This window comes from Macrosteles quadrilineatus, unplaced genomic scaffold (genome assembly GCF_028750875.1).
Source record: "Macrosteles quadrilineatus isolate MER2022 unplaced genomic scaffold, UCM_ALF_1.0 Scaffold_8__2_contigs__length_117827958, whole genome shotgun sequence".
In the NCBI taxonomy this organism is placed as follows: domain Eukaryota; kingdom Metazoa; phylum Arthropoda; class Insecta; order Hemiptera; family Cicadellidae; genus Macrosteles; species Macrosteles quadrilineatus.
The window spans coordinates 31401633-31418762 of record NW_026542601.1 but is presented as its reverse complement, the minus strand read 5'-3'; the positions used below and the strand labels follow the sequence as shown (position 1 = coordinate 31418762).

Here is a 17130-nt window from a genome sequence, read left to right as displayed (position 1 = left end):
TATCTTTGTATAAAACCCGGCTGAGGTTGTGGTGGTAATTTAAAATCGTGATTCCTAATTATTCTTGATCTTCTTTTTATGACATCAATATTTCTGGGCCTAATCCAAACAAAGTTAAAGCAGACAAACACAAACATTAATTGTAAACATAAAGCTACCATTAAGAATTAATACATGTAAACACTGTTGTTTTTTTAATCTTTCCTTGAAAAGTGGAGCAGTAAAATAATTTGCATTTATCCTTTTTTATTAAGACTCGTGTACAGAGCCTCGATTTGTACTTTGGTTTAATTAATTTTGGTTAAAACTGTGGTTTAAACTGTGGTCTAATTATCTCTACTAATCTTAATTATTTCCTATAATCAATGACAAAATAAAAGTAAATAAAATAACCTCATAGTTCCATAGTTTATATTTAACCAGCTGTTAGTTAAAACAAATTATATTACTCTAAAACAAATCGAAGATTACAATGATTGCTTTAAAAAATAATTTGAACATCCTAGTATTTTACTATGTATATTTAATTATACTGTAATCCTCTTACCGAAGAATTGAACGTATCAATGATTAGCATTAAATATAGTATAAATAAGTCAACCCTAAGTATGTCTTTACATTTTTATCCAAATGCTGAATTTGTGACGCAAAAGCTGAATGTTTACAGCTGTTATGTTAAGCAAATTATTTTATGCCAAAAGCTAGTTTAGAATCTTAGCGTCGGCTGCTAGACTTTTAAAAAATTAAAATTTAATTTCTAAAAAACTGGGACCCTAAACTAAAATTATGGCTTCGACATTCCCTAGTTCTCAAAATTATCTTTCTTTCAACACAAAAATCATGAAAACCCGTCGAGTGGTTGATTCAGAATCCAGAATCGTGAAATAAAAAAACACTGTTTCGTTTTAATATTATAGATTTCTTTATGATTCTGGGTTTTCATCAATTAAATGGAATGGAAGGAATTATCTTTCTTTACTATTTAATTTATTCCAGTGTATTATAATTAAATAGCCTACTAAATATTAGCCAACTGAATATGAGTTCAACAAATAATCCTGCAAAATTAGCCTGCTCTAATACACCAATTCATGGCTATTCTCCTTATCTTATCCCAATAAAGAATAGATATGTTCCTAACTCAGATAAACTATCTTAACAAAAAAACTTAACCAATATTTTCTCCTAGTAGGCCTATCAGCTTTTGTTTAGGGACTATAATTATCAATGAAATACAAGATTACTAGACATGACAGTTATTTTAAACTTTTTTTTTCTTTTTGATTAGACCTAGATTGAAATTCCACATGAACATTTTAAAATTAAATAGGCTAACCTAGGATCAAATTGTGTAGGCCTATAGACCTACAAACGCTGCATGCATTATGATCAAATTTATTTATGGTCCCTTGGGTAAGGATTTTGAGGGGAATTTCTTTCCAGTTCGGATAACGGGTTTTCCGGTTAAACCGACGATCCCAAAAACTTTTTTACTATAGGTAAGATTCACTTACTTTTGCCTGAAGGTGTCAGATGTTAACATATGCTGTACATGTTTCGAGCTACTACAAGTACATGAGTAGGCCTACAAATGTCGCCCGGTCGATGTTATCTTCATTTAACCGTGCGTACGCAAACATGTTTACGGTACCTACAACTGGAAAACGCGTGTGTGTTCTTTGTATATATTTCCGTGTGTTCGTGTGTGTATATATAAACTGTAAATAGTCGACAAACATCGTTTGATGTGATTTTTTTAAATTCAAGAATGCTGCTGAAGATGAGCTGTAAGTAGCTCGAAACATGTACAGCATATGTTAACATCTGACACCTTCAGGCAAAAGTAAGTGAATCTTACCTATAGTAAAAAATATTAAAGGTGTCAAGGCTGATATAAAATTAACCCAAAAACTTGTTATCTAACCCAATTATTTGACTTAAATTTAGGATAGTATTGTATTTAGACACGTGATCACTCGTCTCAAATCTTTCCCACGAGAACAGACGTTTCAGTACCGCCCACTTCCTGCTGATCTAGTCCGGTTACACCGATGTGCTGAAAAAAATTGTCCGGTTAAAGAGATGTCATTTCTGCCGAGTGTAGTCCGGTTAAACCGATTTCAGGTTAAAAGATGTCCGGTTCCACTGAACAACTATGAAAAAAAGCATTACTTACACTGCATTTTTCACTTCATCCCTATGTTCGGGGGGACATTCTACAAAAGAATTATTTCTGTCTACTGAAAAAGACTTCCGCTTTTCCCTCACTTCTTCCAGTTTTGTTCTCATTGCAGTTTCATCCCTCTTGTTTAGGTACGGAATGCCTAGGGAATCAAAACAGATTATGGCTAGTAAACAAACTGATTATGCAAGAAACAAAGTAAATAGTGTTTATCAATTTTTGGAATAAAAGTTTTTGTTCAGTAAATAACAATAAGGTAGCCGACCGGTACAGAGTCATATTAATACAGCTTTTTAGTTGTTAAGTTAAAACTATAATACTGTTTAGACCCAGAGTTGAATCAAAAAAGACTACAGTAATGTAATGTTTAGGCCTATATGTGCATTGATGGAGTAATTGGTTAATTGATGAAGGCTTATTCGTGAACACAAGGAATCAACTTACCTTGTCGGAATAGTTTATTGAAGTCGAACCCATGGGAAGCCAGAAAATCTATACTAGAGGTCTGACACATAAACCTACAGTCCGGGGCTTGTCTACTCATAGGTTTGGGGAACATGTAGAAGTTGTACGCTCTATTTGTGTATCTGAAACATTAAATAAGATTGAAATTGTTGGTTTTATTCACAGTAAGTTAATTGGATCTTCTAGATTACAGAAGTAAAATATCTAAGCTAACAAAGGTGACATTAACATTGAAGGTGACATCAACTTCTAAAGTCCCACCATTAACAGTAATAAATAATTTAAACTAATAATATTTTCTGGTTGATTAACTTATCCATTTATTAACACATTCGCTGCTGAAAACTTTTAAACAGGCGCTCGCCAATTGCGGCGAGGCCCGGGCGGAGCCCCGACGCGCTAACTGAATCAGCGATCGCTATTGGTATTGAAATATCTCAGTAAGACGAATCACAAAAGAGCAGTGGTGATTGTTCTGCGTTACTCCGAAAGTGGACGTAGTTCACTGAAACACCCAAAGGTAGCAGCACTGCCTGGATCAATAAACAGAGTCTTTGTAATACGGCTCGAATGGAGATATCCCCGAAAACGGGACAAAAACATTGCCAGACGGGATTTTACGGGCAATTTTTGTACCAACCTACACCAGAATAAAGCTCGCATTATAAGCTACAGGCTGGTAAAGATTACAACGTTCCCCGGACAATGGCTGAACCATACTGATCCGGCAAACAATGCAATGCGCGCTCCCCCACCCGTGGACCCCCCGCTCCTCAGCTGAGACGCGCGGGGTCCACCGGTGGACCCGCCGCATCGAATGTGTTAAACAACAGATTTTAATTTGTTTGTTATCTGATTTTCAAGTTGATTTTTAAGTTGTTTATCTGAAGTAACCAAATTAAACAAAAATACTGATTGACATTTTGAATATGATGCAGCCAATCAGTCTTCGGGGAAAGCTTCAATACTTTAAAACACTAAAATTAAGTTGTAGTCCCAGAACTGTAGCCTAATATATATGATATTTGGTTTTACCCTATTTCAGTTCCAAATTATAAAAGGTAGGCTACCCTAATGTAAAATGAATGAATGAATGAATATATAGTTTATTCCAAAAAAAATTGGTATAAACATTGATTATAAAATAAAATACAGTATATTAGACGTAGAAAAACTATTATCTATATCTATAAAAGAGGAAGTTTGTATGTATATATATATGTTTGAACGTTATGGACTCCGAAACCGCTCGACAGATTGTAATGAAACTTTCAGGAATTATTAAGCATCTTTCAAGGATGGTTTTTGTGAAGTTTGGTGCAGATCCGTCAAAAGGGCTCCGCCCCAGAGGGTTTTAAGTGGGACAATGTCAGACTTTTTGAACTACAATGTTTACAAATGAATATAATTTAAAAGCAGATGTTTACTTTCACCAACTGTTTTGTAGGTTTGAATAATCACAACATTCTGTATTAGCATTAGTTATGATTTGAAATAGTGCCACAATGTTTCTACAGAGTGCAGCACAGAAAACTATTTTACTTTTGAATAAGTCCAAACATATTAAACCCCAATCGCAGCACACCTGTGCACTCAACAACGTTTAAATTCTGAAATGTTGAATATGTAAACATAAAAACCTTGATTAAAGTATTATAAACAATAAAAGGGATGGTAATGCCTTAATATTTTTATCTTTTGTTCTATACCCACACAATCTAACATAAATTATTAAGTGAATAATAATCGTGTGTGTTATCTCAGGTATTCAAATGCCATTACTGGCATTAAAAGAAGGAACTCCATTAATACTAATGCGAAACTTAAATCCACTTAAAAGGAGAAATAGTCTTAATCCCAAGAATACTGATGACTTCATCCAAATTACCCTCTGAATTGAAGCAACTACAATTTCCTTTTTTTTGTCTTTCTTTCCCAATCACCATTATAAGGCACTAGGGCAAACCCTGACTATCGTCGGTTTAAATTTTGAAAATGCATGCTTTTCACACGGACAGCTGTATGTTGCGTGCTCACGTGGTGGTAGGTACGTCTAAAAACTTATAGAAAAAACAAAAAAAAATTGTTTAGGCCCTATTCACTGGCAATAAAGTAAAATATTCTATTTTTATTTTTGGTACACACTTTTATTATTCATCGTAAAGTACAAATTACCATTTACAATAATAGTTGTTAAGCGCAGCAACGCGCGCCGGGTAACTGCTAGTAAAAACTAAAGCAAAACTAAAAGCAAATATTGAAAATACTGATGTATATTTTGCATGCATTGCAGCGATTCATCTTTGGAGTCCAATTACATTTCAAATTGGTGTTTAATTGAGATTAAATTTTATTTTGCCCCAAAGATGGATAAAAGTGAACGCAGCCAAAATCTTGGGCAGTATTTGCCAGCATTTGTTTTTTTTTTATATATTAAATTTAGCATTCCCCGAAGACTTATTGCTGTTCATCAGTTCAACATTCTTAACGGGTTCAATTCCGGCAGGTCCAAAAAAGATTTAGGCCAAATGGGTTTGGACCATATTCCCATGAAAGCATTTGACTTAACTTCATTTCAAAATCCCACTGGAAAGAAAACAAAAAACAGCAGTTATCTCGCTACGACAAAGATTAAATTATTTATCGCTAACCTAAAAACTTCATTATGGCATAAAAAATGTCAATATTTTGCAAGAATGAATGAAAATGAATGAATGAATGAATGAATGATTTATTCCGTCAAATTTGCTACAAAGTACAATATTACCTTTTTACTATAATATTAAGTTTACAACATGAAACAATCAAAAACAAAACAAGAAATAACAAAGTTGTGAACTTAATGTTGAATTATACTAAAACTAGCAAAACGAACATAAAACTTATAATTTTGTAGCTAGTTATAATTGAATGGTCTTGTGGAATCAGCAGACATAGGCGAACTCTGCCTGTGCGTCTGCTGGGTTGCATATAATCTTTAATGACCTAAACTTGTTTGATTGAAAATTCAAACGGAGATTGAATAAAAATCGGAAAAAAAAGATTTTTTGAATTTTTCTTGAGGATGAATGATATGTAATTGACATGAAATGGATGATAGATAATTACAGTGGGAGCAAATTCAGCTGTGTTGTGTCCATACAGTTGTGACGGCCAGGAGCTGTGCGCACGGCTGTCGGCTGGGGGGTTGGCGGGGGAGGGACAGCACAGTACAAGGGTCAGGTCAAACACGCCGGTAATCAGCTGAGATGATAACTTCGGCCTCGTCCGTTCCTAGATTTAGAAGGAATTCTTTAACCCTGATTTTAAATAAGTTGAGAGAAGGTGAATCAAAGATGCCTAAGTTATTGAAATAAGAGCCAATGTTACGAAACAGAATATGAGAAATGTAAAAGGAGTTAGTTGAAGAAAAGGAATAATGTTTTTGTAATGTAGTGATACCAACTCTTGAAGAATACCTTGTGTTGTGTGAATGTGCAATTTCATGGAAAATGTTATTGTAATTTTTGAAAATATGAATTAATATATTTTTAATGTAAAGTTGGCGAATAGAAAAAAGGGACGTTTCCTCAAATAAAGCGACTGACGGGTATCGTCTGCATTTTCCAAATCCTATTTTTATTATGGTTTTTTGGGCAACATTTAAAGGTTCTATAATACTTTTATAGCAGCCACCCCATGCTATGATACCGAAAGACAACAATGATTGAACATAGGCGTGGTATGTCATTCTTATTTCTTTGAATGTTAGAACGTCCCTCATTTGTCTAAAAGCAAAAATGAATTTCCTTATTTTGTTTTTTAAATAAATAATGTGAACGTCCCATTTTAAACGCTCGTCAAAAAATACACCCAAGTATTTGTACGAATTTACTTTTTCTATGCACGCACAATCACATGCAATGTTATATTGATCACCACACTCGTGAATAATAAGGTCATTTAGATTGTAATCTGTAATCTTATTAATAGAAATTGGCATGTATTTTGTTTTATTGACATTTAATGAAAGTAAGTTTTGATTTAACCATTTCTTTACAATCATGAGATCATGCAAAGCCTTATCTCGAACCTCGGGCCAAGTTTTTCCCTGCAGGAAAATAAGACTATCGTCTGCAAATAAGAACACTTTTCCGAAAATATTTAACTTAGAGATGTTATTAATGTATAATAAGAACAAAATAGGCCCAAGGGTGCTGCCTTGGACCACTCCGTAGTCTACAGGCATTCTATCACTAGATACACCACAAATTGAAACAAACTGGGATCTATTAGAGAGAAAGCTTTTGAACCAATTAAGTGCTATGCCGCGAATTCCTAATATTTCCATTTTATTCAGTAATTTTGATCGATCCACCGAATCAAATGCTTTTTTAAGATCAAGAAAAATTAACATTGGGTGATTTTTATCAGAGATCGCGCTGTTCAATTCTTTGTTAATGTCAAATAAAGCATCTGATATGTTTTTGTCCTTACGAAACCCGTACTGTCGCTCACTGAGGATGCCGTTCATTTGGAGATAAGAAACTACCTGATCTTTAACTATTTTCTCAATGACTTTAGTAAAGACACTAAGCAAGGATATTGGTCTAAAATTGTTTTTGTTTGAAAATTCATTAGATTTATAAAGGGGAAAAACTTTGGCTAATTTTAAGCAGTCTGGGAAGACTCCTGATGTAATGCTGTGATTAACAATGTGTAGCAATGGGTCACACAGAATATTGAAGTTCATTTGAAGGACGTCAGCCGATATACCATCCCAGCCCGGCGCAGACCCTCCCCTTAAACTATAAACGTAATGGTGTAAGTCAAGTCTCGTAATTGGTTGTAGCTGTAAGTTGGAGTTGACTCGAAAGTCGTTGTCATCCAAAACTGGGACCCCACTTTGATCAATCACATCAGCTAGGTCCTTACCTACATTGGCAAAAAATCTATTAAAATCTCCAGCCACGTCCTTACACAATGAAGTAGTAACACATGGGGCACCAGGAACAAATTTCTCAATAGGGAATGCATCTTTTTTGTTTACTCTACCTGCTAACTCGTTAATAATTTTCCAAAACTTTTTCGGGTCGTTTGAACATTCATTTATTTGTGATCTATAAAAAATATGTTTTCTGTGCTTCAGGTTGTTACTAAGGGTTTGTTTAAATTCACGGTAGTAATTCAGAAGATCGTTGTTAAATGGTTGTTTTTTTACTCTTTTATTTAGTCTATCTCTAAATCTAATTTGCTTAATCAAATCTACTGTAATCCAAGGTTTGAGTTTTTTTAATCTATTTGACTTATTTTTTGAAACCTTTTTTGCGGACTCCACACAGTTGGCAGAGATTGTGATAAAGTGACTGGAGCAAAAGTCTACGTCTTTATCACAAGTTAGAATAGGATCCCAGTTTGAGTTAGTCAGGAGGTGTGTTTAAGTAGCTGTTGGTCCAGGTAAGTATGTGTGGTAGTGTTGGCCTCAGTGCCCTGTGCCGTGGGAGGGGGAGTGCGGGGGGTGATAGTGAGTCCAGTGCTGTAGTGGTCTGTCACGGCTGTCTGGATCACAGCTGATTGTATTTCACTAATGTTGTTGTATTTTATAAAAATGTGATCCAAACAGCTTGCTGAAACATTTGTCACTCTTGTCGGTTTGTCAATACATTGTGTGAAGCCATTTCCTATCAAACAGTTTAAGTACAAATCAATCGAATTGTCTCTCTTAAGTAAGTCAAGATTTATGTCTCCTACAAGAATACACATTTTGTTTTTATTAATGGCGGTCACATATCGTAAAAGCTCTACAGTAAAGTTGTCTGGATTGCTGTCAAAAGTTCTGTAAATGGCAAGAACATGGCCTATATGACATTCAAGTAACTAAGTTACAATAATTCATTTTTTAGACTCCCATAAAAAAATAGCATATCTTTTAGCTTAAAAAATGCATACATACTTTTTATCCTCTTTGTTGTACATGAATGCTACAAGACCAAATTGTATAAAGAGAAAATCCATAGAGTTTGCCTTTGTTTTATGATAGTACTCAGCCGGAGTATCAAAAGGCGATAGCGCTTCTTCGAGTCCTGACGATAATCCAGTAAATTCTCCATCAATGGCCATAAAAACACATCTATTTATTGTCTCCTCAATTTCAGGCAAAACCTTTCGGAAATCTGAAATAAATATAGAGATAAGATGTTATGAAATAACTAACTAGTAAAACATAAACAATTACCAGTCTTGATAACTAACACTTCCATTCAAATTTAAAGAGGGTGAGTATCGCTTTCTCTGCAAACCTTAACTGAATCCCATTGATGAAAAAATTGCTAGCCTAGCTCTTAGTCATATCAAAACTGGGCACAACTGTAGGCTGTAATGATGTAGGCCTACAAGTAACTTGTAATTCTTCTGATGAATTAATCTTCAAAATGACAGTTTTAGAGTTTTTTAATTACACACACACAATTTTAGTTGAAAATAAAGCGGTTAATTGATTATACAAAGATAGAGTTTTGAATATAATAATGTAAGAAGAGAAAAGTGAAAATAGGTAGACAAAACTATATGAGGAAGGTAAAAGACATTGCACTTGGAACTAGAAATGTTTATATTTTCAAATGTGTATCAAATGAATTGTTGTGGCCATGTGGGGATTTAAATATGATCTTTCTCTCTCACACACATATGATCAGCTGGCCTTTTAAATACTGAACATACCGGCCTCCATAAAACGATAGTTTTATAACAATGAACACAAAATTGTACAAAAAACAGAGCACTGAGGAATATTTTTGATATTATTTACAACTATTTACAGGTCTTTCTAAGTTTTATGGCTTAGTTTTGAGGGAGAGGGATTACTATAACAACTGGTCTAGTAAGGTAACCGTGTTGAGTCTTCAGATCAACAACCCTAACTTGTCCATCTGTGCCAGGATGCAACTGTGTGACTGTGTGTGCTAAGGGCCAGGACAAAGGAGGCGATGAAGAGTGTTGCGATAATCTGACGAGTGATGATTTCTCCAGTTGAAAACTCACAGCGGAAGTATAAAACTGCTAAGTATCCTACTTCGGAGGCATCTGAAAATCCATAGAGTTGTAAGGAACATGTGGTAGTGAATTGAAACGAGCGAGGGATCTTAATCTGCAAAAGTAGAGAGGTTTCGTCAACGAAAATGTGCCATTTTTCGGTGAGTTCATTTGTAAGAATGTCATCCCATTGGATACCCTGTGACCAGAGCATTTGCATGAGGGTTTTTGCCCACATGGTCACAGGTGACAAAAATCTGGTAGGGTCGAAAATGCGTGCTATAATGCTCAGCACTGATCGTTTTGTAGGAAGACCATCAGGGAGACTTAAGTTGTAAGTGAAACAATCTGAAATGGGTGACCAATGCAGTCTAAGAATGGCAAAATGAGGGTGATTAGTGGCTTCCAAAAATACTGGTGTTTCTAGATGATCTTGAGGCAAATCTTGGAGTATTTCTGGGCAATTGGATGTCCATTTTCTTAGCTCGAAACCACCACGTGCAAGAAGTTCAATCAGCTGATCAAGTAGTTCTTTAGCTTCGTTGAGAGTATGAGCTCCACAGATGACGTCATCCACATACGTATTATCCCGTAAAACTTTGGCTGCTGCTGGGAACGACCCTCCTTCGTCGTCAGCAAGTTGATGTAACGTTCTGATGGCATGGAAAGGTGAACTGCTTAGACCGTATGTAACTGTCGTTAATTTGTATGTGGAGATTTCTTGAGTCTTTGGATCACGCCATAAAATTAACTGATACTTCTGGTTGTCAGGACTAACTTGAATGCAACGATACATTTTCCTTATATCGCAACTGAACACATAATTATGTGAACGAAAATTCAACAAAATGTCACAAATGTCAATTTGAAGTTTGCGACCGGTTAAAAGAATATCATTTAGTGCGACACCGGTACTGGTTTTGCAACTACCATCAAAAACTGTACGAAGTTTGGTTGTACTACTGGTTTCCTTCAGTACACCGTGATGAGGCAGATAGCAACCTAGTGTGGCTGCGAAAGATCGGAAGGGATGCTTTGACCATGTGTCCGAGATGTTCATATTCAGTCATAAACTGTGTATACAATTCCTTGAAATTAGAGTTGGATTCAAACTTTCTTTCAATTGAGTGAAGTCTATGTTCAGCAGCAGATTTTGAAGTGCCCAGTGGTTGATGTTGGTCCTTGTAAGGGAGTTGAACAACATATGTTCCATTTGGAGAGCGGGAGTGAGTTGACTTGAAGCGATCTTCAGCGATGCGATCATCTTCAGAGATAAGATTGCACTGCGGTACCTCTTCTTGTTGCCAAAAGCGAAGTAGAGTATTATGTAGCTCGTCCGTAGTGGAGAGTAGAGATGAATGGCATGAGGTGGGAGAAGAGTTAGACAAAGTTGGTGCATTGCCCATTAACACAAATCCCAATCGTGTTCCAATAACGAATGGAAGGTTTGAGCCCAATGGGTAGGATTGATGAGTAAGAAGTTCTGGAAACAAAGCACCTCCTATGAGAATGTCAATATTCTGAGGAATATGAAAGGTCGGATCTGCGAGGACAAAAGGTTTTACCAGTTCGTAAACCTCAAAAGAAAGTTGAGTACGAGGCAAAGGAGCGGAAATTCTATCTAAAATATGGAAAGGTTGATTTGAAGCAATTACTTCACTGCCTAGTGTGGATAGTTCTAGGAGTGCATGTCCCTTTGTCGAGGATTGCGATGCAGAGATTCCCACGATTGTGTGAATAGAGCGATGACGAGAGACGTTTAACAGCTGTGCTGCCCTCTCCGTCATGAAGTTGAGTTGACTTCCACTGTCGAGCAGACATCGAAAGACATGAGAGATTCCATTAGTAGCGGTAATTTTAATGAGAGCGGTGCCTAGCAGAACCGTAGTTGCAGGCTCAGAAATCGAGAGCGACATTTCTGGTTGAGCAGAAGCGACTACAGAAGGTGTAGCAAATGATGGTTTTGAGGGTGTGGCTACAGGAGGAGGCTGCGCCGACTTTACAACATTTTCGAAATGTAACAAGGTGTGGTGTTTTTGTTTACATTTAAGACATGTGCCTGTTGAGCGACAATCTTTGAGTGTGTGATTGCCAAGACATGAAATACATTTATTTTGCTCCTTTACAAGTTTGTAACGTTCGTTTGGAGATTTTTTAGCAAAAACCTTACACATGTAGATTTTGTAATCGGTTTGCTGACAGGCAAAGCATGATGGAAATTTCTTTACAGTCGTGGAGTGATCATCTGAGCTCACAAGTGCAGTATAGCGGGTGCTTGGTTTAGAGTAATTTTTACTAGATGTGAGGGCAGGCTTTGAATTAGCCTTGTGACAAAAAGTTGAAGAGTGTAGGTTAGCATCTTCACTGTTTGAGCATTCTTCATTGAGAAATTGAATTATTTCATCAACAGATGGTAACAAATGAGTTTCACATGATTTAAATGAGCGGTAATGTTCAAGTTTTTGCCGTAAATTTCTATCAAGTCTACGGAGCAAATAAGCTGACAGCAAAGGATTGTCATTGGTAGTGATGTCACTTTCTAAAGCAATAAGTGATTGTGTATGTTCCAGAAAATGATTTAGGAATTCACGTATTGATTTTGTATTTTCAGATGTAGCAATGGGAAGATCCAATATAGCATTTAAATGCAAAGCAGTTAAGCGTCTGTGATTGTGGTATCGATCGTGCAACAAATTGTATGCGATTTCGTAGTTAGATGCACTGATGTTTAAGTTTTTAATTAAATTTAGAGGCTCTTCAGTTAGAAAGCTTAGTAGGTATTGAAATTTTGATACTGGAGACAGAGATGTGTTGAGGTGTACAGCGCTATCAAAAAGATTGATGAAATTAATCCACTCGGCTGAGTTTCCCGAGACGGTTTTCAAGTCAAGTTGCGGTAGGCGAACAGGTTGCATGAAAGCAGTACAGTTGGAATTATTCACCATTTCTTAAGGAGGAGATTGAGGTTCGTCAACAGGGATTAGTGACTCTATAGTACTACAAAGATGGATACATAGTTCACCAATAGTATTTTCATCATCCATTTAGAATAATGCCATCGAGTTCTTTGTCAGAACAATGTTCTAAAACGCGCCTGAAATTAAGTTCAAAGTCGTCTCGCTTTTTCATGATTTCATCTAAATAGTTATGAAGTGATTTTATTTGCAGAGAGGATAGGTTGTTTGCTTTAGCACTTTCATGAATAGAATTGATATTTTCTTGAATTTTTCCAAGTCTAACTTTGAATTGTTTAGTTAGTATTTCATAGGTAGACACCTTAATTGGGCCTAGGTTAACAGGAGCCATAATTGAACAAAAATACAGTCAAAATACACAAGACATAAAAGTTATTTCACTTCGTTAAATAAAACAAAATGAATTAGGCTAGTTCAATTAAACAGTTTGTGGGCCTAAACTCGGAACCAATCAACGAAAAGTATAAGCACTGGAGTATTGATATAATGTTTGCAAAATGGCTACAAAAGTCACAGAGTCTTTCAGTTATTGAGGTAGGCCTAGATAGGCTAACGTGAATTAGGCTACTGCACGTGATCTAGAGAGTGAGAGAGATAGAGCTAGAGGTACAGAGAGAGTACGCAATATGCGTGAACGACAATATTGAGAGTTTATGAGGTTATGTTCGTCTTTAATCTTCACCAAAAGTCCAAATAATTAATCCAATCAATTGGTTAATCAACAGTTTTTGTTATTGTTTTTAACAATAAGTTACCATGTGGTATGATTAAATTTAATACAATATTAATATCAAATCGATATTTATCATTATTTATCCAATAAGATATTGTTGGTTCTTTAAAAAACTGTATCTTCATTGGGTTTTTTAAAGTTAAAAGGTTATGGCTAAAAAACAGCTTAGCCCAACAGGTCTTAGCAATCAACAAAACTATAATAAGCCTTGACTAACCGAAGTTAAACTTATCGCAGAAAACGTTCTTTGACATGTTCAATGTCACAGTGCTTTTACAGAGGGCAGAAAGTAGGGTATAGCACCATAGTAGAGTGAACTATAAATGGTTAAGTTGCTGTACTTACAAACATTAACCAGTTTACAACCATTAACTAATGTCGATATATTTCCGTCACATGTCTTTGATGAACTGCAAAAGTAAGATTCCAGCTAACTTAAAGCATCAAGTGAGACTTTAAGCATTAGGTTCTGGCAGTTTTTTCCCCGAAGTTAGCTGTAGCCTAAGTAAATGGTAGGCCTAAGTTGCTCACTGCCACTGTATATTTAGGCTTACATTAAGTTTACTCTGTTCATGAAATTATGTTTAGGCTAAATTAGGCCTAACTTACCTAGGATTAGATAAACATTGGTCTGTGTAATGTCACCACTGTAACGTTTTACCTTGACAAGAGATGGGACTATATAGTAAACATAAAAAAATGCCTGCATAGCTTAATTAGGTGCCTAATCAGTTAATACCACGGGCTGCACGGACGGTCACTGGACTAGGACAGACTTGAGTAGTGGTAAGATAAGTTACACAGGTGGGCCTGACACGGTTGAGGCAGCCAATGGGAATTTAACTTATTAAAATCACCTGAAGTGATGTCATAGACATCACATGCAATGGATTGATGTAGGGACACACAAAAGTTACAAAACACACATTTAAATTTTCTACAAATCTGATTTTCTACAATAAATGCTGTTTTACAAGATATATTTATTAACACGTTTGCTACTGAGTGTCGCATATATGCGACGCCACGGTCATTGCCACAGACCGAGGTATATATTTGAATCTTACACATAGACCGGCTGTGACTTGGATAACAGTAGGCCTACACACAGACCACGGGCGAAAACCTGTAAAACAGTGGTCATTTACATCGTCATCGTAGTATGCTACAATCGTGTTTGTAAATAATTTATTCTAGTTTTTTTGTATTCTTTAAATAACCTTTTGTAATGTCGCATATTTGCGACGCCCGGTCTACATCGAAGATAATAGTGAAAACTATCAAAGTTTTCTTGAAATAGACCAAATGTCGCATATATGCGACAGTTCATTTTTGTTTGTGTCTTGAGGTAACTTAAAATTAATTAAAAAAAAAAAACTGATTATTCAAGAACAGTTTATAACTGAACGAATATAAAAGCTTCATAGGATAATGCAGCATACATAGCCTACTGCATAAATACATACAGTGATGCAGAAAAGTAAAGACCAGTTTTTCCAACTATCATATGACATTACCAATCTACATATCCACTAACCAAGCGACGCAGTTGCGCGTCAGACATCTCTGTAGACCACTGCAGGGAATTCAGTGCCTTCAAATACTGTTACAAAGATAAGTTATAACCATTTTAATAACATTAGAACCCTGGCGCAAAAAATATGCGACGGCGGTCTATTTTAATGTGACTAGCCGTCGCATGGGGGGTGGAAACCGGCCGTCGCATATGTGCGTCACTGGTCCATGTGAATGAAACATTTTGTACTATTGCAGTAGCGAACGTGTTAAGGCCTATATTAAATTAATTACGTATAAAATCGCCATTTCAGATTTAAATATCAAATATACAACAGTCTGTAGCCTAGATTAAGCCTAAGTTAGCTCTAATTAAGGTAAACATGGATTTGTCAGAATGGCTGCACTTTACTTTAGGTCTTACACTCATTCGAATGAAAATATCGATCAATATATCGATTAGTTAGGTTAACCTAACCTAACTAACCGAACGATATATCGAATGAAACAATCGAATAATCAATATTTTCTTTCAAATGAGTGTAGGACCTAAAGTAAAGTGCAGCCGTCAGAATAAATAACAACTGGCCATAGCAGCGCACCTGCGCCTGATTAGCCTATGTAAGTTACCTAGTGAGTTCATTTTGTTGATCTGATTATGAAGTGGTCTTATATTAGCCTAGGCCTAGGTGTATTGCTGCATCTTACAATAATTAACTTAGGTCTCTTTTAGGCTCTATGCTAGGCATATTTCACAAAATGCAGACCAGACCGTACTTAAATTCGTCTATTAGGCCTACCTACTGTACCGGTAGCGAGTTAACTAAAATGAGTTGGAAATCAAGAGGTTTTTATTTTAATGTCGACTAATTTATATCGGTTCGGTTTTTTAACTTGCCTAAGTTAAGCTAGACTTCTAGCGTTTAGGTTTGGCTTAAGTTGTAAAAAATAATATTAACTTAATGAGTAAGTTAGGCTCCTAGTCTACTTCACCATACTTACTGTCCCTAGTAACATCCATGATTGTTCATATAATATTTAATGTGTTTAATAATAAGTAATAATTAGCCCATTTAAAAATAAATACAATTATAAAATTTCAGTAAGTAAAGTACTGAAGCAAGAAGGAGGTTAGAATGACAATTGACAACACCGCCTGATCGGATCCTGATTTTATTTTATTTTGTTTTGTGTTTTGTTCTTCTTCTTCTGTTCACTTCTTATTTTCTTCCTTTTTTAGTGTGATTTTACCAAGGCTATCAAACACCATGTAGCTTTACATTTATTTGCTTTTAGTTATTCATTGACTATTTATATAGTCAATCCCTTATCTTCTGGAGTCTTCGCCTTTAATTTAGTCATGTTTCAAACTGGACAGGTGAAAACTGGATGGCGGACGGGGAGGCAGACTTTACCAAGCTGACTGATTTAAATTGACCTGGCCAATTTGAAACCTGACCAAAAATAAAGCATCCCACTTTTAAAGTGGTGTCTAAAGCTAGTGCTGGTGTCTAGGGCAAAGTCCAATGCCGCCGCCCTCGCCACCATGTACTACTCCCTCCGCCATCATGGGTGTAGAAAGACCCTGTGCCATGTGTTTATAGGAATTTGGTTACAGTGCTCGCCGCTCGGTCCGTTTAATTATTTACCGTACTGTTATGTTGGGACTTCTGACTCTGATGCCACCCTTGTTAGCTTAGTTAGAGATTTTGTAATCTAGAAGTTCCAATTGCTGTGAATAAAACGGTACTTTCCTGTTAAAGGGAACATTCATTATTATCGATGATTTTTCAATATATCAAAATTTTAGTTTTTTTCTTTAAGATCCAGATTCTTTCTGTTTCAATCTTATTTTCCGTTTCAGATACACAAATCGAGCGTACAACCTTTACCTCAAGAAGAAAGTGTCTCCACAAAAATCCAAACACAATGGAGCATGAAACAAATTTGAGAAAGTATTAAATTTAATTGAGAAATTGTTAATATTGCATATTTAGAATGAGGAGGGATTTAATTTGATAAGTTGGCTAGTAATTGTATTTAAGAAAAATATCCTTTTAAAAATCAGCTGAATTTTGAGTTTCTCATTATTAAATATGTAACAAGTTCTCAAATACATTTAACCACATGTTAAATATAATTTTCGTCATACTGCAACAAAAACAGCTGTTTTTAATGCATGCGTTACGGGTCTAAAGTAGTCTCTAGAGAGTAAACATTCTTTTTTTTGTCTCTAGGCCCGATAGGGA

The 17130-nt window shown here is 35.7% G+C and overlaps 1 protein-coding gene across 1 annotated transcript in view; it reads right to left on the bottom strand.

Annotated features, from left to right (window-relative positions):
• Positions 1-16023, bottom strand: part of LOC128999439 (poly(A)-specific ribonuclease PARN-like) — a 37474-nt gene extending 21451 nt beyond the window's left edge. The window contains exons 1-4 of the mRNA XM_054425960.1: positions 15884-16023; positions 8580-8799; positions 2627-2769; positions 2177-2324 (exon numbers count right to left, since the gene is read on the bottom strand). Of these exons, the coding sequence (XP_054281935.1) occupies positions 2177-2324; positions 2627-2769; positions 8580-8799; positions 15884-15902 (530 nt within the window). The 5' untranslated portion in view covers positions 15903-16023. The remainder of the gene's footprint in view (positions 1-2176; positions 2325-2626; positions 2770-8579; positions 8800-15883) is intronic.
• Between the last annotated feature and the right edge of the window lie 1107 nt (positions 16024-17130).